The sequence below is a fragment of the Corvus kubaryi genome, unplaced genomic scaffold (genome assembly GCF_017639235.1).
Source record: "Corvus kubaryi isolate FWS band 111438036 unplaced genomic scaffold, C.kubaryi_AGA036_p1.0 37256, whole genome shotgun sequence".
In the NCBI taxonomy this organism is placed as follows: domain Eukaryota; kingdom Metazoa; phylum Chordata; class Aves; order Passeriformes; family Corvidae; genus Corvus; species Corvus kubaryi.
In genome coordinates this window covers 924,189-948,897 of record NW_024581076.1, presented here as the reverse complement: position 1 = coordinate 948,897, position 24,709 = coordinate 924,189, and the positions used below count along the sequence as shown (strand labels likewise).

The 24,709-nt window shown below is 42.9% G+C and overlaps 1 protein-coding gene and 1 long non-coding RNA gene across 2 annotated transcripts in view; both read left to right on the top strand.

Moving 5' to 3' along the window:
* Positions 1-9: 9 nt before the first annotated feature.
* MTMR2 (myotubularin related protein 2) overlaps positions 10-24,709 on the top strand; it is a 63,120-nt gene continuing 38,420 nt past the window's right edge. The window contains exons 1-2 of the mRNA XM_042023742.1: positions 10-125; positions 21,819-21,924. Coding sequence (XP_041879676.1) covers positions 43-125; positions 21,819-21,924 — 189 coding nt within the window. The 5' untranslated portion in view covers positions 10-42. The remainder of the gene's footprint in view (positions 126-21,818; positions 21,925-24,709) is intronic.
* Positions 220-2,235, top strand: LOC121662523. The gene is made up of 2 exons (XR_006015314.1): positions 220-539; positions 1,724-2,235. It is a non-coding gene; the product is annotated as an uncharacterized LOC121662523 (long non-coding RNA).

The window sequence follows — 24,709 nt, the reverse complement described above, 5'->3', positions numbered from 1 at the left end:
CTGAGGGACGCGGGGACACCGCCCGCCGCGGGGCCGCCCGGCATGGAGGGGAGCTCCAGCTGCGAGAGCCTCGGCGCCGGGCGGGCGGCGGCGGCGCGGCCGCCCAGCGGCGACTCCCTGTCCAGGTACCGCCCGCCGCAGAGCCGTCGCCGCCCGCCCGCGGGGCTCGGAGGCCGGGGACCACCGCGGGGCGTGGGGACAGAGGGAGGGAGCGGGGAGGGGCCGCCAGGGAAGAAGAAGCCGAAGGGATGGAGCTGGTGCTGTTTGTTCCCTCCGTGGGCAGGAGGCTCCTGCGCTTCCCCGGGGTCGGGTCTCTCCTGCTGGGGTGTCCCTGCTGCTGGGGGTGGCTGTGGGGTGACGGAGCAGGAAGGCAGGCGTGGGCTCTGCTCGGCTGCGGCACAGCCGCTCTCTCTTGCAGGCCTTTAGTCAGAGCAGGAGGTGCCACCCCCAGCAGGCTCTCGGTAAATCCGTGCGCAGCCAAAGCAGTGCCCCTGCCCTTGGTACCTAAGGTGGAGGGATCTGGGAGATGGGCAGCACAGGTAAGCGTTGCTGGAAGGGCAGGCGCGGCACCCGCTTGGGAGCTGCCTTTCAGCGCGGTGCCGTGCCCACGCCAGGCCTTGTCCTCTTCAGGAGCAAATTTCCTGGGGCGTGTTGAGCGTTTGTGGTTTTGCCATCATGGCTTTTTCTGAAAGCTTGACTTTGCGGGTTGAATGGCTTGTAATGCCATGTGGGTAATATTCAAGGTCCTTAAGCCATGGAAGCCAAAAGGAGATTTTTGTGTTCTTTCCACCCTCCACGGGCTATCAGTGAAAGTTTAATTTTGTGATTGAAAAGCACATCCTGCTTGGGCCTTGTGTTTGATGAAGGAGGTTGCAGTAGGGTAGCAAGAGCAGGCGCTGAGAGACTGATAGGGCTGGTGATGTGGGAGGCCCTGGTGTTGTGGTAGAGCCTGGGAGAAGGGTGACCTGATGGCTGCTGAAGGTTGTTCTGTCCCATTCTGGCTGCCCTTGCCATGCACAAGTTGCAGGATGACAGGATAACTTGGGTTGAAGAGTTCTCAGCATCCCTGAGTCCAGCCTCCTGCTCATACCAGAGACAGCTTTAAGATCAGATCAGACTGCTTTTGGCTTTTACCCGGTTTGGTCTTGAAAACTTACAAAGGTGAAATGCACACAGCCTCTCTGGGCAGCCCATCAGCATCTCCTGTATATCTTCCACTGGCACTGGTGGCACTGGGCATGCTTTTTTGGTCCTGCAGAGCAGTCTCTCCCCAGTCTCTTCACACAGGCATGGTGCTCCAGCTACACTATCCCTGAACTCCCTCTAGCTCCCTGGAGACTTAACTGCACTGTGGGGCTAATACCTGCATGCAGTACTCCAGAAATGCTCCTCTGAAAGCTGAGTACAGGGGGATCCTTCCCTGGATCTCCTGGCTCTGCCTCTGTTCTTAGAGCCCAAGATGCCAGTGGCCACTTTGTTGCCAGCATCTCCAAACTCCCATGGTTGGCTTTTACCCCGCTGCTCCTCAGACAGGCACTTGGGTTTCTTCATTCTTGGGTCCTTCCTGACTTCTGACTTTCATTTCACCCTTCTTCATCAAATTCTTCTGCTCTCTGTACTGGTTTCACTGTGCAGTTCTACCAGTGCCCTGCCAGATGCCAGCAGGCCTCTTTCGCCCTTACTTAACTGACCCATTATATTCTTCTTTTTATCTCTGCATCAGCTCAGGCAACTTGGACCCATCTGGTGGAGGTCATTTACTGTGAGAGGCCTATGGACACTAAAGAGAGCTTAACTCAGAAGAGCCAGTGGCTACAAGGAAGCTCCTGTTGAGCCTCTCGGCAGCATGCCCTGCGCAGATGGAACCATGGGGAAATTGAGATGATAAATCTGTTTCTGTTGAGCATGCACAAGGCTGTGTCCTCCAAGTCCTGGAAAGGCCCAGACTCTTAAGAGATTTCTTGGGATGTAAAAAAAGCTTATTCAAAAGCTTTCAGAATCTCAAGTCTCTGCTTGAACATCTAGAACCCATAGAAGAAAGCTAGCCACTTGGGGGGGGTTTAATGTACTCCAAACATAATACAGGTATTTGAAGTAGATTAATGTTTTTCATCTGTAATTATTAATAAAAAGACCCTCATCTTGAGTTGGTGTATGCTGTAAAACTTTTTAGTTGAAATGGTTCAAGATTAGGGCAAACTTACAAGAAAATAAAAGAAGGTTCTTGTAATGAGAGATGCCTGGTGACCTTCAGAATGTTTATTATCAGCTTACCTTGGCAATCTAGTGATGCATATGCACAAATAAATAATTGTCTATTAATTGGACAGTAGATTGATTTTCATCAGGTTTTTTTTTCATTAAAGCTGTACTGCAATCTGATTTTATACATCAGAAAAATTCTCTGAAGCTAATTGGACTATTTGTATGCATTGAAATATACTTATTTTAATTTCTGTGATTGTGATCTAACAGCTAGACCAGCTTCAAATTGTAACCTATGACACATTTTCACCAAATGATTTTGTTTAAAAGAAGTTAGCGTTGGGAATGATGTGAGGAACACAATGAATCATGAGGATGCTGTCATCAGTTTTTATAATCCATTTTATTTAAAAGAATCAAAACCCAAAAAATGACTCAAAGGTCACTCATCTCAGAATCACCATTACCTAGCCTTGTGAAGCCTTACTGAGTTATACTTACTGAATTGTTTTATGCAAGATTTAGAAGACTTGGAAAGATGCTAGTGATGCTGGTATGAAATACATACAGCAGGGCATTTTTTGGATTGTCTCAGCTCCAGGTTGGAAGTGTTATTATTTCTACAGGTGCTTAAGATCTAGCTCCTCAAGTAGACATGCTTGATAAGGTTTACTTGTACATAAGGCTGCTCACATCCAGATAAGTGCCTTGAAGAACATTATAGGTTTGTCTTTTAGTAATGCACATGAGCTGTGGCAATAAGGGCATTTGACAGTGAAAGTTGCTTTGATATTTAAATAGACCCTTGTAACGTGCAATACCTGTGGTGTAACGTGCAATACCTGTGGTCCTTGAGGAAGACGTAGGAATAATTAAACAAATGTTACCTACTTTCTGTCCCAACTAGAAAAACATTGAAAAACTCCTAATGAGACTTACAGTGTAGTTGTTTGTACAGGGTAAAAAATCGCCAGCTCTCTGTGAAAATACTGAGTTAGTTTCAGATGAGCAGGTCACAGCTAATTAACTCGGCTGCCCTCACAGTTGTGCTGAAACAGCTATTCTGCTTTTCAAGTCTCAGCTGTCTCACCCAGTGCTGGCTTTGTGCAGCACAGCACTGGGTTCTGCAGCTCTCTGTGGTTTCCAAGGGTCAGTACTTAGCATGGACATTCCCCTCCCATCCTGTTCTCATGGAAGACACATGACCATGAGCCAGCTACTCATAAAGAGCTGTGGTGGTATTTGACTAGCAACTTGCAAGACGTGCTTGTGTGTCTGCAGTGTCTGTCCAGAAACAACCTGTGAGACAGAAGAAGGAGTGAGGTAAAACACTGATTCATATGTTTGATGAGCTACAATATGGTTATGTCCAGAAGAACAAGCTTTTCTCAATGTTATGGACTGCTATTATATCTCTAGAATGGCCTGAGGATCCTGGGTGAGTGAGTGATAAACACAGTTCAGCTCTGCTAGTTATTCAGACTTCTTCCAAGACCATTCTTAAAATGGATTTGTGGGTGGGTTTGTTGTATTGTTGATTTTGCAAATTTGAGGTTGCATCCAGACCCTCTGACCCTTGGAATTCAAAGGAATAGCCAAAAAATTTCTACCACAATCTTTTCCTTTCATGAAGGGAAAGCCAGATGGAGTCGTGTATGATTTTAGCAGAACACATGACTTTAGGGAAAAAAAGTGGTGGCAAACTTCAGATATTTACTTTTCATTAAATGTGTTTAGGCATTTTGTTCATGCAGTCTATGTGGTTATGTCCTGTCGTTTCTGAATGAGCTTGCATCTCTGTATTCCTCAGGAAAAGCATATCACAGTTCAGTCTGAACAATGGTCCAGTAAGATATCTAAGAGGCTTTCTGTTAGGTCTGCTGAAGATAATAATAATAATAATAATTTGTATTGCCTGTGCAAAAGTGTGGAGGTGATTGTACTGTAAAAAAACTGTTATAGGAGACGTCAGTGCTATTTCAACATCAGTATAAAATGAGAGGAAGATAAGGCAGTGGGTAGATGTTTCCCACCAGCATGACTGTAGCAATGCTTGATGTTACTGCTTTTTTTGTTGCTTGTTATCACCTTTCTTCTGGTGTTTATCATCCACAGAGGTCTGCAGACATGGTGGATCCTATGCACTGCACTTTTACTGAAGCATATGAGAACAATCATGCTCCTTGTCTTTATGTTTGCAGGGATAAATCTGAAAATGTAAACTCAGTGTAAATCAGTGCAGCAAGGTCTGTTGAACCAATAACTCCATGAGGTATGAACTCCCCCCTTGTCTCAAATAAGGCCCTGTCAATACCTGGTCTGATTTAAGGCTGTGTTGAAGGAATTCTTTCCCCATGGGTGAGAGTGATGCTGGAAAGAGTTGGGTCTGTGAGCTGTTGGCTGAGGAGGGCTTTAGCTGTAGCACCACATTGCTACCAGATGTATGAGCTTTGCTGATTGAGTTGTTTTGTGATGAGTCATTGAAGTTAGAGTTTGAAAGGGAAGATTTTTGCCAGTTTTGGTGTTCGGTGAAATGCTGTCATTTTCCTCATGGGCTTTGAGAGCATTTCTTGCATTTGATTTCTTGTAAGTGCAAAGCAGGATTTCTCAGGAGTTGTTACCATTAAAGACAAGTATGTTGCTGGATGAGTGTTGATAATGAACTGGTTTTGCATCTCAGGAACTTAACACTATGCCTAGAACCAATTAGCAACTCCAGAGCAGTTCATTATCATTGATTTTAATAAATGAGTGATAATTTCTAGCGCTTACTTGCAACTGAAATCTGTTCTGAGACGGGTGGCTTTCTTGTGTATTGTGAAGATAAATAGCACTTTTGCCTGCATATAGATTTGCAAAATGAGACGAATCTTTTTAATAGTCTCAGGGTTTGGGCCAGAAAATAATAAAAATACCATTTAGTGAAAAAGACTTTAGAGCTTTTAATTTATAGCTGCGCACTTGTGAAGATAAACCATTGCCTCTAAAGAATTCACAGATTGCTTTTAGTAGCAATCTTTGCTATGCACATTTCTGCTCCTGCATTCAGCAGAAACCATTTCTACTTATCTCAGAGTGTGAGACCTTCAGTCTTAAAAGTTTTCCTCTGTCAGGCACATGCACACCTCTTTGTCCCAGTTCTGCCCATTCAATAAAATGCTTTTTATTGATGACAAAAATGTTTGTGTTTAAGTATATTTTTCATCCGAGAATATAAAATACAACTGACACTCACCTGTTCATTGTATTGTAATTAAGACTACATTGGTGTTTAAAGGCCTCACAGGAATTTGCAGTATCATAGTTCTAGCTGCTGTACAGATGGCAATGCTTTCTGTGTTGAAGAGATGGGGACCAGCTATTTAATTGTGCCTAAGCCAGGACTACTCTATTTTTAATAATGCCTGGTGGGTAATTTTACTAAGCTCTTGGATGTGCAGTTGAATGCCAAGACTCCTTGCTGAGAGATTGGGCACAGAGTGAGATAATCCAAGGACGAGATGAGAAACTGCAGTGGAGACATGAGGCAAGATCTGACAACTGGTGAGGAATGAAGCTAGGCTCAGAACATGACTCTCTTGGGTCCTATCAAGCACTGCCTTCTCTGAAGAGGGAGGGTAATGCTATGTTGACTAGCAATCTGTTTGCTAGACAGCTCTGAGTTGTACACATAGTTCCTTAACTGCAGGCTATCCATAGCAGAGGTGCAATTACAGAGCCTGAATTTTTAGATTGAAGATGACCTGACAATCTCAAATTACAGAATTCCTATCTGTAGCCCTGATAGGTTAACACCTGTCTTGAACATATTTTGTTACCTATTTCTGATGTTTATCATCTCCCTTCCTTTGCTAATTCTTTCACACCTCATGTATACAGGCAAGAACTGCATTTGGAAAGGTCATAATACCTCTTTAATGGCTCAGCAGATCGATTGTCCACATCTTTTTCATTAATCTTTTCCTGATGACCTGCTTTACTGATACGGGTTTTTCAGTGCTGGGGGTATCAGCAGTGTAAAAAGAGACCTGATCCATACACCAAAGAGCTTTTGTTGACTCAGGAGTTGGACTCAGTGATCCTTGTGGGTCCCTTCCAGCTCAGGATATTGTGTGTTACCAGAAAGCTTAGTCAAGGAAAACAAACAACAGGCCTTCATTAGAAATGAAAGAAACAGTCCAGAGGTCACCTTGATACGTGGCTGTTATGTACAAGTGTAGTTGTAATACGGCACATGAAAAAGTCTTTTTATTTGTCCGTGGGAAGCCCATTCCACCATGAGGAAGAATGTGACAGGAAGGGAAAGGAGTGCTTGGTTTGTAGAGGTGTCTGGGATAACCCAGGGAAGTGAGAATACAGGAGAGACACTGTCACAGTAATTACCCCATCTTCATTTTTAACTGAAATAACATCTGGCTCTTTTATTGCCCCAATAACTGGGAGCTAATTGAAGGAAAAAATCAATGAAAGACAACAAAATATCAGTGGAACTTTTCAAGTATTTTGCTTTTCCCTTTCCTGCCATCCGTAGTTACTTTTGCCACAGCATGTTCTCACTCAGTAGTTTTCCAGTGATTTCAAGGTAGCTCTTCTCTTTGTTTCTCTCTTGCTTCTCTGCTCCATGAATTCTTTGCCGTTGCTTTCTAAACCCTGATATATTTGATGAAGAGAAAGTGTTAGCAGTTTTTGAGTCCATAACCTTTTCAAGGTGATTTTCTAGTAATTTTGTTACCTCTGTACAAATGCTCCCACTTTACAGATCTGGCTTCTGTAGTCTTCTGGCCACGGCTCCAGAATCATTAATGCTGGGTCACCCAATGATTCAAATTTGATCTGGGTCAGGTGTGGGTGTGTGATCATATTTCTGCTGAACTATTTGGAAAAACTGGAGTTTATAGGTTTTTTTCTTTGTTCTGGGAAGACTGGCAACACCTGTTTAGAATAAAACCATATTTTTATCTGGATTTATTTACTGTGATGTAGAGACTATGTGTCCGTACAAAGTGTTACACACAAGACCTTGTTCACAGGCAAAAAGGCAGTGCTTTTTCATATAGCAAAGAATTTATTCTTAGTGTAACTGAATTTTTGGAAGTCTAACCATGATTAGTCCAGATGCAATTATTACAGAAAAAGAAAGAATAATAATGCAGTTAAAACTGTCATGCATTAAGTTCTTGGTTTCTACCCCTCTTTCTGGTGTTACGTTCACCCATCTTCTGTTCCTCTGGGTGCCAAAGCTGCTGATTTTATTTATTATCTGGTAGTAGTGGATGTTAGAGCAAATTGTCAGCAACTGGAGTCCTTTGCTGGGAGAATATGAGGTTCATCACATTGACTCTTTTCTTTCTTCACTGTAGGATCCACCTGGGGTCATTTCAGTGTGTTTTTTCTTCATTGGCCTGCAGTTCCACACTGCATCTGAGTTTTTGCTATATATAATTGCATTTATGGGTATTAAACACAATTTCTTTGTTCTCCTTGTTACCTCTGAAGCCAGTTTTGTCCAGCTCCAGCTCTGCATTTCTTTCATTGATCGTTGGTGAGTTGTTTATGGCCATGGTCTCAGGAGCCAAGCCTGTGCCCCATTTCTCATCCTGTGCCTCTACTCTTCCATGCCACGTCCTGTGTCTCCACTTCTCCAGTCCTCTGCTGTGGTACCAGGCTGTTGTATTTCTCTCTACAAAGTTACTACATTAGTGGTAAATATTCTATATAGAATAGCTAGCTGCTTTTTACTGCTGTCTGTGCAAAACGGTGGTTGTATCACACACAAACAGAAATAAAACAGAGGGGATATACATACCTGGCCAGTTACAGAAATTGCAGTCACACCTAAACCAGTTCAACCAAAGCTACAAGCAGGCCAAGAAAAGTTAAGGCAAAGCAAAAGTGACAAGTTCTGAGGCCTTGAAAATTCACTACAAGGCTTATGACCTATGAAGATCAATGGCAATACTGAATGACAGGACTGAAGTTAACCCAACTATTTTTTTCTGTACAAAATATAACTGCTGGAGTGAGTATACCTCTGATCATTGCTTGGTGTTTTGTGATCAAAGTATTTGTTGCATTTTTACCCCGGTACAAAATGCACTAATACATGAATTACTGAGCTGAACCATGGCCTCATTCGTACCTTCTGCCTTTAGTGAAAATAAAGCATTTGTGCTGTTTTTATTGCTGTGTTAATAAATCCTATTGTTGACTTCAGTTGATATCACTGCTCAATGGTCTTCTCGAAGAGAAGGATTGTACACATTGGTAATAGGACTGCCCTCATGAACAGGTTCAGCTAAATCTGCCCATGAAAGGGCTGGAGGCTGGGAGTGAGTTGGTTGCACTTGTGAGATTGAAGGGCCTGTCTGCCTGCTGTGGAGAGCAGATGCTGAAGGTAAGGGCAGGTCACTGGGACCTGTAGTACCAGAGATGAACTGCTGAAGGATGGCTGTCAAAATCAGTATTTAACCAGCAGATGGATGCCTTTAGCAAATGCAAACTGATCAGCATCTTACCTGTAAGTAGAACCTCTCTGAAAAGAAATGAAAAATGTGGGATCTTCTGCCCGTATTTTACCCAAGCCGACTTTTGGGGAAGACTGTTCTTGAAAATTCAGGCTGTGTCTTCCAGTCTGAGAATGGATACCTCACTCCCACACTGAAAATGAACCCCTACACCCCCACACCTTATGAGGGAGTACTTCCCAAGTCTTTTTCCTCGAAGGTGAAGCAACATGCTAGCAGAGTAGTCGTTAAATACCAGGGTGTGAGAAGGAGGATGTGGTGGGTCTGTTGGTGGATGTGCTCAGGACTTGTGCCAGCAGAGCAGTCTTGGGCCTTCAGTATTCCCACCTGTTTGGGTATAGCTTCTGCTGATCACTGCTGCCTCCAGCACCACAAAGAGACAGAGTTCATCTTTTTTTGCTAGAACATACTCTGATTCTGGACTCCACATTCTCATTCCACTTTCTGCTTCCACCTTTCATAAAGAAAAATACAAGCATCCTGCATGAGATTTTTCTCATCTGGTTGGGTTGATACAAAGTTCTGGTAGTCTCTGGGTTGGTGGGGTTTGTTTTGTTTTGTTGTGGGTTTTTTTTGTAGACAATGAGGAAGAATGAGTCATCTCAGTTTCTCCACGGTGGCTCTAAGTAGAGCCTACAGTGAGTAATTCAGATGTGACCACCTACACAGAACTCTCTCCCCATCATTGTGGTAAGGGCAAAGAGAGCATTGAATTTGGGTTGTTCTCAACTCCAAAAAAAGAAGGAGCTATTTCTTAATTCACAGCATTCCTCTTTTTTACATGTTAACTAAATATATTTGCAACTGAGAAGAGAGCAGAGATTTGTAGTCTGGTTTCCTAAGTCCCATTTCTCCATGTATGTGTGTATATCTGTCTAGTTTATTGACTAATAATTTTTGTAACATTTGGACAGTTTTAGCCATGCTTGACAGAGGAGTGAAAATAGTAACTTATGACAAGTTTTGCATTTAAGCAAAAATGGAGATAGGAAGGGAGGGCACGTCAGTTCTTCCATTACAGAAAAAGTTTGTTTCATTTCCAACAGAACGGAATACCTAGATAACAAGGATGTCATGAATATGTGCAGATTGTTTTGGACAAGGCTTCTCTCTCAAGTTGGAGAAATATGTTATATTCTCTCATTTTTGCATTTCCTTCTTTCCCTTTGCTTTCTCTGGTGTCTGCAAAAGGCTGTGTTCAGTTAAACAAAGCAAATACAAACCACTCTGCCACAAGACACTGATCTTCAGGAAACCAGGGTAGGATCTCATTCAGGTTGCTCTATCTCCATGGGAAGTAGGTATCTAAAACCTCCCTACCCTCAGTGGATTCAATACACTCCACAAGTAATCCAGCAGAGATCAGTGTCCACTCCAGGAGGGCTGAATTGTTTTCTAAACTCCACTGCCTGGATTTCTGTTGGCTAAGCAGAAGTAGAGACACCCATGTTATCCACCAGCCAGAGGCGAACCATTCTGACCTCATTGGTCCTATTCCTTTTTGAGTTAGTTGGTTTTTCACATACACTGATTTCTGCTTGAGGAAGCAGAAGTGGCAGGAGGAAGTGGCTGTGGGTGATCTTAGATTAGCCCTCATTTCAGATGAATGAGCACTGATGTACAGAAAATCCTCAGATGAGCTCGCATAGTTTGTGTTCCTCATTTCATTGCAAGGCAGAAGAATTTGAAAGACCTTTGTTTTCAACATGTACCCTGGAAGTTCTTCCTCATGTTGAGATGGAACTTCTTGTATTTTAGTTTATGGCCATTGCTCCTCATCCTATCACTCGGCACTACCAAAATGAGTCTGGCACCATCCTCTTGGCATCCACCTTGGAGATAATGATGAGATTCCCTTCTCAGTCTTCACTTCTCACACAAATGCTCTGTTTTTGAAAACATCCTGTGTTGTCTTAGGTTGAATTTCTGGAAATAAAGCCCCTAAATTGTCAAATACTTGTCTGACTTGAGCCTTGAGATTTTGCTAGGGACCAATTTCATGCAGGGGCTGAACTATCAAGAGAATAAAGGTGTTCCCAGACTGTTTTTTCTGAGCTGAATGTGACAGAGCACATGGCTGCGTAGTGTCTGTGAAAGCTTAGCAAGGTGTTACAGTTTTGCTAGGTGATACAAGACTCTCCATATTGGCTATATTTATACATCCTTTCCACCTTCTTTTGATTTTCCCAGGATGGAACAAGTAATGTCGTTGATTAGTAAATCGCTGGTATTTTTAATTCCTGTGGGTGTTAGGTTTATTGGGGTGAGGGGGTTGTGTAGTATGTGTTTTAAAGAAAATCAGGAAGTTTAACAATATGTGTTACACTCTAACTAAGGTGTTTCTTAAATAGGAACATAGGAAGGAAGCTAAAGAAAAACTGAGAGAGCACGTGAACTGTGAGAAGTACACGTATATTTGGTTAATATATACACAATTTGTTCTTAGTAAGTAACTAGAAATTGAGGCACTGCCAGAACACAAATCATAAAAGAGAAGTTATATCCATCTTTTTATTCAGTTCTTATTTCTGTCCTAAGGTAAGTACTTACTAATGTAATTTTTGTTTCTCTTTCTTTCCTTGATCAAGTTAATAGATTTTTCCTAAAAAATAAAAATAAAAATTAACAACCAAATAAAAGATTTGATATTCTGTGTTTCCATTTTTTTAATTTCTCTTTGCTCTCCGGTTCTGGACTAGTTTTTGCAACTTAGCGTGGGAATGTCTGAATTTGCAACAAAATCCTGATCGTTTTTTACTTGTCTGTCTTTCTCTGGCTTGATGAGTTTTTAAAGGAAGGGTGTCAGTGTTTAGAGGGTAGATATAAATATTGATTAACTGCAAGGGTGATTTTGAATTGTATGTAGGATTTCCATCATGGCTTTTGTCTTCATTCAAAGTGCTTGTGGAGACAGTTAAATGTTGCCAGCTCTCTTTCTCCTGTGGGGTGCAGTGGGAAATCCACGTTTGCTCTGATGTAGGAAATAGCAGCACCACCCAGGTGTCTTAGTTCTCTGCCACAAGACATCCTGAGCCCTGGAATCAGCATTTTCCACAGGCAGGGCTAAGAGACAGTGGGTGTTCTTGCAGCACCGGGAAACACTTGAAGTTGGATTTGTGAGTTCCCTTTTTGCCAGAGCAGTCATGCAGCGTGGAGATTCCCTTGGCAGAGGCGGCCGCTGGGGCTGTCTGGGGGAGAAGGCTGCAGGTCAGGACATGTGCTGGTTCATCACGGCCCAAGAGATCTCTTGCCAGACATCTTGTCAATCAGCGATCTCCCTGGTGGCTTTCTGTCTGTCCCTGTGCAGCACTGCTTCAGCCATCTGAAGCCTGAGGTGCTGGAATGTCTCCACCTCAGACATATTTTTTTGACCTAGAAATAGTTTTTCAGGGCAGGCAAGATCTTCTTCACTTCTAGTTTAGTCCTGCCCTCTGCAGCATCTGATATTTGAAAACAAAGGCTCTGGCTTCTTCTGAACAATAACAGGGATGCCAAAAAGCATAACAATGACCCAGTGTGTAGGAAGGCACAGAGAAGAGCAGGTGGGAGCACTGTTCTAGCAGACAACCTTGTTTATGTTGACAGTAAACAGGGTTGTGTTTTGAACCTCTCTTCATCTTACAGTCTTAATTTATTTTCAATGCTAAGGGCCTGTGCTGGTGATTGGAAGCCCCTAAGCTTTGGAGTACAGACCCAGATGTGTGCACCATCTCTAGGAAGTCTGTCAAATCTTCTTCCCAAGGCCTAGGGTAGTAGAGCCAGACAGACAGGGCTGCCTTTGAATTGTGTGTCACCTGGGGAAGGTGGGATGACTGCCTTGCCCACAACTCCCTGCTCAAACTCCAAATGCTGCAAGCAGAAGTGCTTGTACTGAGGTGGATTTTACAATCCAAACATTTCCATTAGGAACTGGAATCAGACCAAAATACTGGGTTATCAGCCTGTTTGCAGAAGTTAGTAACTAACTTTGGACTCTCTGGATATGGGCTGAAATTAAATTGGTGGAACAGAGTCAAAATGTCAGTTCCCTGTGGAAGTCTAAAAACTTCTTGAATTTTTTTTTTTCTTCTTCTTTTCTCTTCTAGCTGAGCATCATGCCATACCAGCTGGGAGCTTGTTAGAAACCAAACTTCCCTCTTTTCCTCTCATGAATACAGATCATTTTGTAGTTATCTTTCTTGTGCTGATCAGACAATATTGATTCAGGAGTCTCATAGCTCCTGTTCTTCCTGGTTTTTGCCTTCTGGATTGTTGACTCACAAGAGCATGATACTGTGGGCTCCTTGCTGTTATTAATTACATGATGCATATTGATTTGTCTTTGGGCGTTGGTCTTTATTCTTGGAATCTTGCAAATATTTTAAACAATCAGCCTATTGTTTAGCCAGTGCTCTACAAACACTGTAGGCCTTTTGTGAATTTCAGTTTAAAAAAAATAATAAAAGAATGACTAATAGAGCACAAACGGTGCTTGTGACACTGTAGTCCATTGTGTAACTATTGAGAGCAAAATTTGCATTCCTAGAAAAGCTTGTTCACGGTCAAAATATAGGACATTCTCTTTATGGCTCATGGGAAAAGATGCACTGTATATTCAGCTCAGGATGCTACTTGGAAGGATCAACTTTTAAAAAATGTCATTTTCTTCCCTTGGAACATTGAAGTCAGACTGAGACCCAGCTTTGCTTGGCAACAGAAGTGACTTTTTCATTCAGGCAAGTGGCATGGGGGGGCTATTTTAGGTTTGTCCCATACATGCACCATGATTTATTTGCTAAAATGGCTTCTCTTTAAGATGATGGCAAACTCTGACATGATGGCCCTTTCGAATAGCGAAAATACATTATTATATAATATAAGTGTCTGCCTTCTCTGAATGCCAGAGGCAGCCTGGCAGTTGGTGCTTTTCTTTCCTTCAAAAGTGTATTTGTTTATGGCTTTTAGTTCTTCCCCTCTGAGGTTGTCAAGCAGAGGTTAAAGTGCGATCTTTAAATGTTTAGAAAAATTGTAAGTTCCAGTCAGCTCACCTGAAACTAATAGCTGTCTGTCCTGCATGTGCCTAGAAAGATGGTACTGGGTGCTCAGAGGGGTAAGGCTGCATCTCATACATGCTATGGGTAGTTTCCTGTGGCATTTGTCCAGGTAGGATTAGCCTGTTTTGACTTTCTATTTTGCTGTGAAGAATTAAGATCCAGTCACTGCTCACTGGAGATAGCACTCCTTTGTCTGTCAGCAAAATCTCTTTGGGAAAGCAGTTGCCTGTTACAGTGGGCACATGTAGTGGCAATTACTGTGTGATTCCTGTCCTGGGAGGGATGGTGTTAAAATGCTAAAACTTAATTTACAGCAGCAGGGCCTGTTCTGGCCCCATGGCAGAGTGGAAGCCAGCATAGAATGCCCAGCTCCTGCTGCAAGGCTCTGGTTCTGTCAGAACTGAGCTTTCAAGTGCTTGCCTGGAGAGGGGTGTGTGAGGGACTTCTGAGGACCCTTAGGAGTATGTGTGTATACACAGATAAGGACTATGGGGACCACTTAGCCTTAGCACAGATCCACGGAGCTGCTGCAAATGGGAGAGTCTGATGTGGGCAACAGCTGGGTGTCCCAGGCCAGTTCAGCCAGTACTGGCTAGGACAGAGTCATATTCATGGGGAACAAGCACCAGTTTGTCTCCCTCTGCTCTGAGGTGACCCAGGAGGTTTTCCAGTATTACTTTTTCCTTCTCTTGAAGAAGCAGGAGTATTGGAAGTATTGAGGGAGTGTTGTCAGTCTGAGCTTGGGAAGTGAGCGGGGAGTGCTCAATACCTCTGCAGCATTATACTTTTAAGAGAACTGCCCAAGTGCTACAAGTGCTTCTGTTCATGGCCCTGCTGTAAATTCAAATCAATTGGACCCTGCTCTCTTGGCATCTGAAGCTTCCAAATGAAATTGTATTTACCACTCATCATCATTAATTTGCAGTTTTCACCTTGATTAATTTTTAGGAATGCACATAATGAGAAACTTTTAAAAAAACAGGAAGAGAGGAAATGGAAATTTGCCCTCTACAGTGTTTTTCTCATTTATGACCTCTGTGCCTGAAACTGTATTGCTCAGTGGTGCATTTTGTCACCTGTTTTCCATGTCAGTTCAGTGACTATTGAAACAAAATATTCTGTTTGATACAAAAGAAATGGTGTGAGCAGCTCATGCCAATTAATGTCTGAGTAATTGGCACACCTTTGCAAGCAATTTGAAGCAGCTGCTTGTTGTACTGACAGGGAAAAAATATTCATAAAGAAGGTGCTGGAAAGGTGACTTTATCATCACTGACTACTGATTTTGGTTGTGTTATTTATAGGAGTGAGCCAGGTTAGTATTTTAAGACATTGGTATAAAAAATAGGTGTCCTCAAGGCCTATGCATGTATTGTAAATAAAATGGGCATATTTTCCAGAGGTGTGTTTCTCATCTGTTCCATCAATTTTTTGTAGAGTTCTGGGTGTTAAATTCATATGCATATTCCTGCTTCTGGATTTAGGAGGGGAGCTTTAGGAATCAGAACGTAATCTTTTTTCTTCCTTTTTATGGTCTCTGTTTTGTTTTTATTTTGGTGTGGGGTTTTTTTTGGTTTGTTTTTTTAGACAATATCTTGTTTTGAAGCAAGATAAAAGTCTCTTTTTAACTTTTCAGTCTGAGCAAGTGTCATAGAACCATAGAATGGTTCGGGTTGAAAGGGGTCTTAAGGATCATCTAGTTACAACCCCCCTGCCGTGGGCAGAGACATCTTCCACTAGACCAGGTTGCTCAAAGTCCCATCCAACCTGGCTTTGAACACTTCCAGGAATGCAACATCCACAACTTCTCTGGGCAACCTGTGCCAGTGCCTCACCACTCTCATCGTACCCAGTTCCTTTCTGCATAGGATTTACTTGTCTTTGGGAAGGTGTGTATAGTTTATATTCTTGCTGATCAGAAGTTTAGTAGAATGACTATATGTATACTTTATGTTTCTGCTGAACACAATGAGGAACACCTCTAAGAGCTTGCTCAGAAATGACCATTCTCAGTAATTACAGGCTGAGATGGTTTAGCCAGATCACACCTCATATTCATTTTGTGGCTTTTGTCTAAGGTTTTGCCGGAAGTTATTGTCCGGTTTTAAGTGATGCATGAAATTGGTTGTTGTGACATTTTTCTTGAGTCACAAGACTAAGAGAAGAGGTTATACAGAGTGGTCATCCTTCGGCCTGGTGTTCACAGAAGGCTCTTCATAGAGAAGTTTTTCTTAGCTCTGGAGTGTGGAGACAGCAAAGTAAAATATCCTGTGTTTGGAGTATGAAGAATGTTGTATTAAGTTCCCTACAGCAGGGGTAAGGATACAGGTAGGAGAGCTCAGTCCTGCAGAAATGGTGCGTTTGTCTGCATCAGGTTAAAACTTCAGGGCCTCACGGTTTGATTCTGGCAATTTCTTTGCATCTTTGTGCTTATCTTCTACCTGACTTGGGTTCACTGTCATGCTCAGATCCTCACAAGGTCAAATCACCCTCTTCAGAAGCTGTACTTGTGCTTTCTGCTTCCAGGGAAAACTATTGCTTCTCTATGCTAGGAAAGAAAGAGCTTCTTAGTCAAACTCTTAGTGCAACAGTTGCCAGAACGAATGGCTACTACGAGTTTTTGTTTCTCTTCCTGGGCATTCTTATATATCACATTTTTCACATTGCAGGGAGATTGCCTTGTATCATTAATGGCAAATGCCATTTAATGATACTTTTTGAAGTGGCTTAAGACACTATCACCAGTTTTACCCGAAATATTTCCCCTGCACATTCATAGTTTAACAGGTCAAGTTTGTGCACTGCAAACACTTCTGCTTGCAGCTTCTTTCCATCTTTGTTGACAGTTTAAGCTCAGCACACTGGCATACCTTCAATTCTGCTACGGGTGCAGTAATACCTTTCAATTGCCTGAACAGGAACCACCAGAGGGCATTTGTCTGAGTCTGAATTATGTTTGAAAACCATCTGGCATATTGTAGGATAGTCCTAATAATAACAATGAACACTTTATCAGCAGTTGAGTCACTGTGCTTGGTTTCCAGTGTAATTCTCGTATTAGTTGTATGTATGTATTCCATATAGCCAAAGGGTTACTACTACGTGCAGATACTGTATAAGACCATTGTGCTGACAGCTTGCATTTGGACTCATCATTCAAAATCTGGCTATAAAGAAAAACATTTAAATAATAAAAATAATTACCAAGATGAAAGACACAGATCAGTGTTAGTTGCATCCCAGACCTGTTTCCTGCTTCTGCGTGGGGGAAGAATGAGGAGTGGAGTAAATGGGGATGGCAGTCACAGGAGTAAGGTGCTTTCCCTGAAGGTGCTTTTGACCTGTTGAAGGGGATCTCTTTTCATACTTAACACAGACATCCATCAACAAGGACAGTGCAGAGTTGCCTGGGCCTAAAGCATGGGGAAGAGAAATGCTCCAGGAGGTCCTTGGTCTTCCCTGGTTCCTCACAGGAACTCACTTATTTTCCTGTAGGCAGAGCTCAAAGTGTTTTGTGAATCTATGTTGTTCCCCAGAACCTTAACGAGGTTCAGAGACAATACCGTAATTTTGCATGTTTAAGTAGTATTGAACCAGACCTTCAGCTAGCAGTGACTGGCACAGCTCTAGTGACTTCTAGCCCTGGCTGAAATCTGTCCAAACCTACCTGTGTTCTCAGATGTTTGTCAGGTGTCCCCCAACCCAGCACGTACATGTGCCCATCATGCCCTGGCCGTCCCTCAGGTCTTCTCTGTGTTGCCTTACTGGTGAAGCACAGCTGTTGGGGGTTTGTCCCTGTGGGAACAGAATGTCCTCAGTGGGGTCCTCAGCACATTAAACTGATGCCAGACATACCCGTCTGGCTGCCAAAAGTACTGCATGAGACAGCTTTAACTTTACATTGGCAAAAGCTGGGATAATGTGCAGAAGCCGTGACAGAAGCATGAGTAAATGATTTGCCTGAGATGATGCAGAAGAGCTGGTGGCAAAGCATGGAGGGAGCTCTGGTCTCCTCACTCTGAGTTTGTGTGCCGGTCCCAGGATGCTCTCCTGCTGTCCCCCACCCAAAGGCATATGAAACTATGTGGTTTGAGGATCTTTGCTGTTGGATTGGCAGCAGAGGAGAGCTAAGATTGACTAAACCACTGAAACTAATAAACTTCTCATGTGCATGCAGGGACATCAGATTAATTAGTTTGCTAAGCAGTGGAGCTGGAGCTGTGCAGCTGCCTGACAATGATAAGAGGAGGGAGGTGCAAACCAGCAGCCTTTCTGCTGTCTGCTCCTTCCTTCCATCTCAGCTCCCTGAAAATGGCAGATGAGGAGCACAGAGGTAGCGAGCCAAGCACATGCAACCTATGCATACTGTGCCGAGCAGCATAATCCAGGGGTATTGTTCGCTGTGTGTGCAGGCATCGCTTCCCAAAAGCTCCCACTGCTGTCACTGGAGGGAGGCTTCACTGGTGGTTTCTGCAGGAGCACAGGGACATTGGTGCAGGGAGCTTTTGAAAATCCACTTCTAAAATGCAAATGCTTTCCTTCTTTAACAGCCACTTGAAGCCAAGCATGATCAACAAACACAAAACACTTTCACAGCTCAGACATGCTGTGGATTATGGTTCTCCCCCCTTTTCCTTTTTCCTTTTCTTTTTCCCTTGCATAATGCAGTTTGCCCCTTAGTTTGACAAAGTGAAATTAATTAACAATTTCATGAAAGTCTTTGGTTTACAATGATTAGATAATAGCTGCTTGTATGTTAAGCAGTCACTGGGAATGTACCCAGGCAGACAAGTTATGTCAGCACAAAAACTGGTGAAATTTTGATCCTTTTGTTAGCACTCTCCCTCCCTGAGAGCTGTTCAGAGCAGGTTAGACAGACAGCTCTCGGGAGCTGTTTGGGTCTAGCTTGTCCTAGCTTTGGGGCAGAGAGACTAGCATGCTTCACTAAACCTGTCCAGCCTTTCCAGCTCCCTTTTCTGTCCCCAAAGGATAGGAAATTTTTGATGCAAATGCTCCTACGAATAGGTTACTGTGCCCAGTGATGTCGCAGCGGTTGCTTGGTTGAGTAGGCTGTCCTGCGTGGTGGACAGGGCCAGGTCAGCTGCTGGTGTGCCCTGGCTTAGGTACTTATCCCTGTGCTAAAGGATTTGTAAACTCAGCAGAGTTGCTGACCTTTAAAATGTATTTAAATACACAAAAGTTTGGGCCCTGAAAGGGGAGGGAGCTAGAAAGCATGGCTTCTGGAGGCTTACCCTGAGCCTCTGGCTCCCCCGGCTGGAGCCGGTGTGGGAGAAGGCACAGTGGAGACCCAGGCACTTGAGTCAGGCTTGTCACCCGACAATGAAGGCATCTACAGTGTCTGCTTGCTCTTCATTGATAACTTTAAGTACCTTTGAGTACCTTAAAGTACACACTCTAAGTATGATCTCCTTATAGGTTGCTGTACAGTAAACGGGTGCTGCTCTGTGGAATAATTGTTTCTTTTTTTTTTTTTTTTTTAAATATGCTTTTAAAAATCAAATTAATTAAACGGGTGCAAATAAGAGGGTGAGCACTTGGAAAATGAAGACTGACCGTGCAGAAACCAGGCTGGAAGAAGTTTCAAGGGAACACATAAGGGGTCTGAGCTCGTTTAAGTAAAGTAATGTAAAAATGTGGTTTAGTGCTCAGCCTAATTTAGCATGCCTGCAGGCTGCTGTGTGCAAAGTGTTCTCAGCCTTCCTCATCATCTCCAGATACAGATTCCTTCCCTCTCTGTGTGCTGCATCTGATGATTTATATAGCCATGTAATGAATCCAATCAGTCTTGTTACCCAACAGAAGACTCTCTTCATGTTTATTAATAGTTTACTGCCCCGTCGGATCGGCAGCTTGAACCGTGCATCCCATGATGCCCGTCCAGCACAATGGAGATGGCAGCAGTGTGCAGTCTGGGTTGAGAGGAGAGGGGAATGTGAGCAACCCATCAGCAGCACTCTTTTTACCAATTTTGTTGTAATGTGAAACTATACACAAATTCAGTGCTTATATGAGGCCTTTTCATTCACAGGAATGGGAGGTTTTGCAGATTGAGTTCTTGCTGTTTTAGTGTAAGACAATTTTCTGCCTGAACAGAGACTGTAGGGTGGCTGTGGCATGAGTTGTATGCACAAGTGCTGCTGGCCATCCGGAATTATGTGAGTTTACCTGGCAACACTGCAGGAGCTGAGCACGATGGAAAGCTGAGTGATTAGCTGTTGAACCTTGTACAACAAGTGCCTTCAGTGGAATTGTGCTAATCAATTGACACACCAGTGTCATTTATTTTAAATAACTTTTTACTGTTCCTAAAGGTTCCATTTCGAAGTTTCTACTTCATAGGATGAAAGAGGTGCCAATACTCTTTAATCCTTGAACAGATAGGACTAACTCCCAGCAAGAGCCCAGTGTTTCTGTACTCCTTTTTGTTTTTAACAAAGTATTGCTCCCTGTGCAATACTTTGCCAAACTCCAAAGAATAGAAATAAAAATGGAACATTTTGGCCTTTTGGTGGCTGTTTATCAGCAGCAGAACAATTTTCAGACAATTAACAAATCTCCAGGCCCTTTGGAGGCTCAGATACAGCTATTTCTAGGTTTTCACATGTCTAATTAATATAAGTAGTAACAGTAATACTCCTGCTGGTGTTCTGCTTTGGCCAAGGCTAGGCTTCCAAGTCTGATAGCTGATCATTAAGAGTGTCTTTTCACCCAGCTAAAACCTTTCTGGGGTCCATAAGAGTGTGGGAATTAATTGGCACAGGTAATGTTTATCGCTGTACAGTGACATCAGGGAGTAATGTTGTAGCATGTAGGATCTTTCTTTGCAGTCATCTGGGTTTTTAAAAGCCTAAGTATCAAATGCTAATTTTAAGCAATTAGGGTTCTAGGCGAGGTTGCAGTATAAAAATGCTGTTAAATATAAGCTTATTTTAATTGCTTACAGCTATCTTAGGAAAACTGTGTAGAAAAAGAAAATTTTTATTTTGCTTTGTTATTTAGCAAATCGCATTCTATATCACCAGAGACGTGTGCTGGGAGAGTCTTTTTAATTCTCCTCAGGTTTATACGTATCCTTGAAGTAGAAAAGTTGTGTGTGATGAAAAGAGTTTTAATTCTGAACTTCTTCCACCACCCTACAGCTGCGGTTGGAGCTGTGCTGGCGTGCATTCAGGAGTCTGTCTGTTTTCATCCCCTTGCAGCGCACTAATATCTCCCATCTGAAAGGCTGAAATGGAGGCCGTTAGTTTCTGTAATTTAGGATTTGATCCAGTGTTAAGGAAACTTCCCCGTCCAACCATCCAGGAGCCAGTCTGACGGTTGCTCTCCCACCACATGAGATGGAACTGAAGCCCCTTTGCAGCTCCACACCCCACACTCAGAGACAGACCAGATTTCTCTGCCGTCTCAACCCCTATTTCCTATAGCAGGCTCTTAGACATCCCAGTCCTTCAAATACTTTAATCGTGGTGCAGTAACTAAATAACAAAATATAACAAAATAGCAGCTTGAGCTGGCGTCTCCAAGGAGGGATCCCAAACAAAGGAAACCCTGGGCTTTTATACCCTGACAGTCTAAATGCAGGAAGGTCCGGGGGTCTTTGGCTCCTGCCGTGTCTCTGCGTGTGCGGTCACCTGGCCGGGCCACAGGTCCCCAGGCCCTTTGCTGTGCAAAGGGTTGGCAGTTCTGGCCTCTTGGCTCAGGCTCTTGCCACCAACAGCTCAACCTGCAGCTCCACTGCAGCTGCTCACGCAGCTTTGGGCACTGAGTGTGTTCCTCAGCACAAGCTGGTGGCTGCATTAATGTTGGCTCAGTCTGAGCTGAGATTTAGTAATGAGTTGTGTACGCTTTGGTAATCTCTGGTAATGGCAAGTAAAACAGGTTCTCTTAAAGCACTGCTGAGGGCTGAATAAGTGAGAATGGAAAGGGTGGGAATAATGAAAAATGCCTGATATGACTGTAAGCGAGTGGCTGGACTTGTCAGCTTTTGAACTTTCTTGAGCACAGTTTTGACACACTCTGGTGGTTCTCTTTATAGCGCTTCCACGTCGCAGTCGGACCATTCCACTCACACCAAATCTGCTTCTGCTCTGTCGTCTGACTCCATCTCCACCTCAGCAGACAACTTCTCTCCAGATTTAAGGGTATGTATGTTTTGTCTTAAAAAAGAAAAAAATACAAAATGTGACCTCTTTCAGAGAACATGTCTTGCTTCTGTGAGTTGGATATGGTAAAATAATGTCAGCTTTCAGTAATGCCAAAATACATTTAGCCAAATTACTGAAAGGGCCTGAAGTCAAGCAGGTGAAATTGAAGTTTAATCTCTACTTTATGATGTCCTTCTTGATAAAGTTGTTTAATCTTCAAAAAGCTGACTCTGCAATCCTCACTTGGAGATGAATTTTCAAAGCAACTCCATTTTCTTTTAGGTGCTTTAAGTAAGTGAAATCCTCAACCTGTCAGTTGTATGTACTTTTTCTTCCTGTTATGTGTATGTATATATAAAAAGTGTCCTGTCTTGAGAACTTCTGCTTGTTTGTAAACACTGAGTCCTTGGAAGTACCTTCTTTCAGAGAAAGATTGCTATCTATCTCCAAGCTGATGAAAATAATCTGTCACAATGAATAGCTCTGACATAAAAAAGGTGCAAATAGGGCTCTTTTAAGTCTGCTATTAGATTAGTTAATTATAAACTCGGAGTTCTAGTTCAGTGTCACAGGGGTTTTGAAAGCTATCTGTATGCTCCTCTTATGAAAACAAGGGGTTTGCTGGTATATCTTAGCTTTAAAAAAAATGTCCCTGAGTATAAAACTGTTGGTACTGGTGCATTCCAGTAACAACTTGAGCATTTCTCAGCTGTGGTTGAAAATCTTTGTAAAATCTAAACACAGTAAAATTGCATAAAAATCTCTGAGTACAAAGCTAATTCCTTTGACAACCATGATGATTTTTCATCCCCTGAGTGTTGTCTCAGTCATTCACAATTAATAACAGAGAGTCCACCTGTTCGTAAGTGACAAGAATATGAATGTTTCTTTCTAAAGGCAGTTTATTAGCCAATTTTAAGCTACAATTTGGAAATTAATCAGTAGTTTATGTGCATTCTATGATAGTTTGCACCTTTTGCCTATGGATCCAACAAGTAATCTGAACATGCCTGAGTATGGAAATTTGTAATATGTCTGAAGTTTTTCGCCTGTGAAGTTAGGGTGTTCAGTCACTCTAACGTACAGAAAACATAATTTTTAGGCTGAGGCTAATTGGCTTATTGATATGAATAAGATTGAAAGTTCTGCTACAGCTCTAACTGTATAATATTATATATGAAATTATTAAAAAATTAAACTTATTTTCTTATTTAATTTTTTACTGAAGTTTGCGTATGTGGGATTCCTTTTTCAGTTTTGATGCACAACTCAACTTGCCTTCTCACAGTTTTGGTGACGCTTCAGGACTACCTTTGGAAGTAGAGGACAAGCCAATATTTCCTTTTTAGAACTGAAGTTGTCTTTCCCTTCCAGTGGTTAAGATGGCTCAACATGTTGTCCTTGCAATCCTGATTGTGTTTTGTGACTCTTTTCCCACTTTTGTCACCTTATCTGTGTGAACTGTAAGCTGTCTGGGCAGGGATTCCAGCTCTCCTCAGCTTATCTGGTTTCCTATTCAGCAGGGCCTCTGTACCCACTAGCAACCAAAAACAGTGTCCACAGGGGAATGTTCACTTAGCTGCATGAGAGATTTTTTTCAAGCAGAAGATGCCCCTGTATTCCTGGAGGCCATTAGAAGCCCATAATTTCATGCTGTGCCACAGTTCCTGTAATATGCAGGAGTGATTTCTTCACAGCCTGCCCTCTTTTTTTTATTTCTAAGCAATCGAAAGTTCTGCCTTGGTTGGAGCAAATGCTGCTCCTCTTTCATTTTAGAGTAGTATTTCAGCAGAGATGGTAAAACAGAGAATTACTTATTTACAATAAAGTCACTGCAGGCTAAGTGTGAGCACCTGCTTCTGCTGGCAAAAGGCTTCTTGCTCTTCACCTGCATCAACTCTGTGTGAACACAATTTGGCACATGCCTTCCGTGCTTCACCTAAAGCTTACTCTTGCAGAGGTGGTGTGAGTGGCTGCAGTGCTGCTGTGTGTAGATGTAAAGCTGGGTCATACCTTTACACTCGAGTGGCTGCTTGTCAGTGGTAGGCAGACCTAGAGAAAATGCATTCCCATGCTCCTACTTGTATTATAGTATAGGGAGAAAGGGACAGTTTCCACCCCTGCAGGTTGACTTAATTCTCCTAGAGGAACTCATGCATTCATCATTTCATTCTTTATTCCTGAGAGTGTCTAAGGCTGGTGAGCGGTCTTTGGGGGTCAGATGATCTGTTCTGTATTCCAGTGCAACTGCAGACCCACCATCTGTCCTCAAATCATCACTGTCGGTGCTGGTGTGTTACTCTTTGCTCCCTGGGCTTCCTCTTGGAGCTTGGTGCCAGCTCCCAAAGGGAGCAGTTATTTTGAGTGATGGTCAGGTAATGGTGATTTCTGTCAGGTCTTAAGTCGAGGACAATGGACGTTCCTTCCCAGGGCTTGTCATTCTTTGGCCGGTTTTCTTCGAATTGACACCTCTGTCGTGTGACAGTTCCACAAGTTTTGAAAGTCAGTTCTGTGAGGGATTTTTAAGGTCCTGATTGGTTTTGCTATTTTCTTGGAACTTTCTGAGATGTGGCCTTGCCCTGGATATTGCAGATGAGGCAGTACCATTAACTGATACAGTGACACGAGCATGTTCTCTGCTCTAGCTCTTTCCTTACACACCTGAGCGTCTTGTGCAGCTTTCATTGGCACAAGACAGCACGAACTCCCAAGTCTTACCAGGTACTGAGATTTGAGCTAAGCATCTCATTACTGTGGGACAAAAAGAGGTCCCACATTGTTC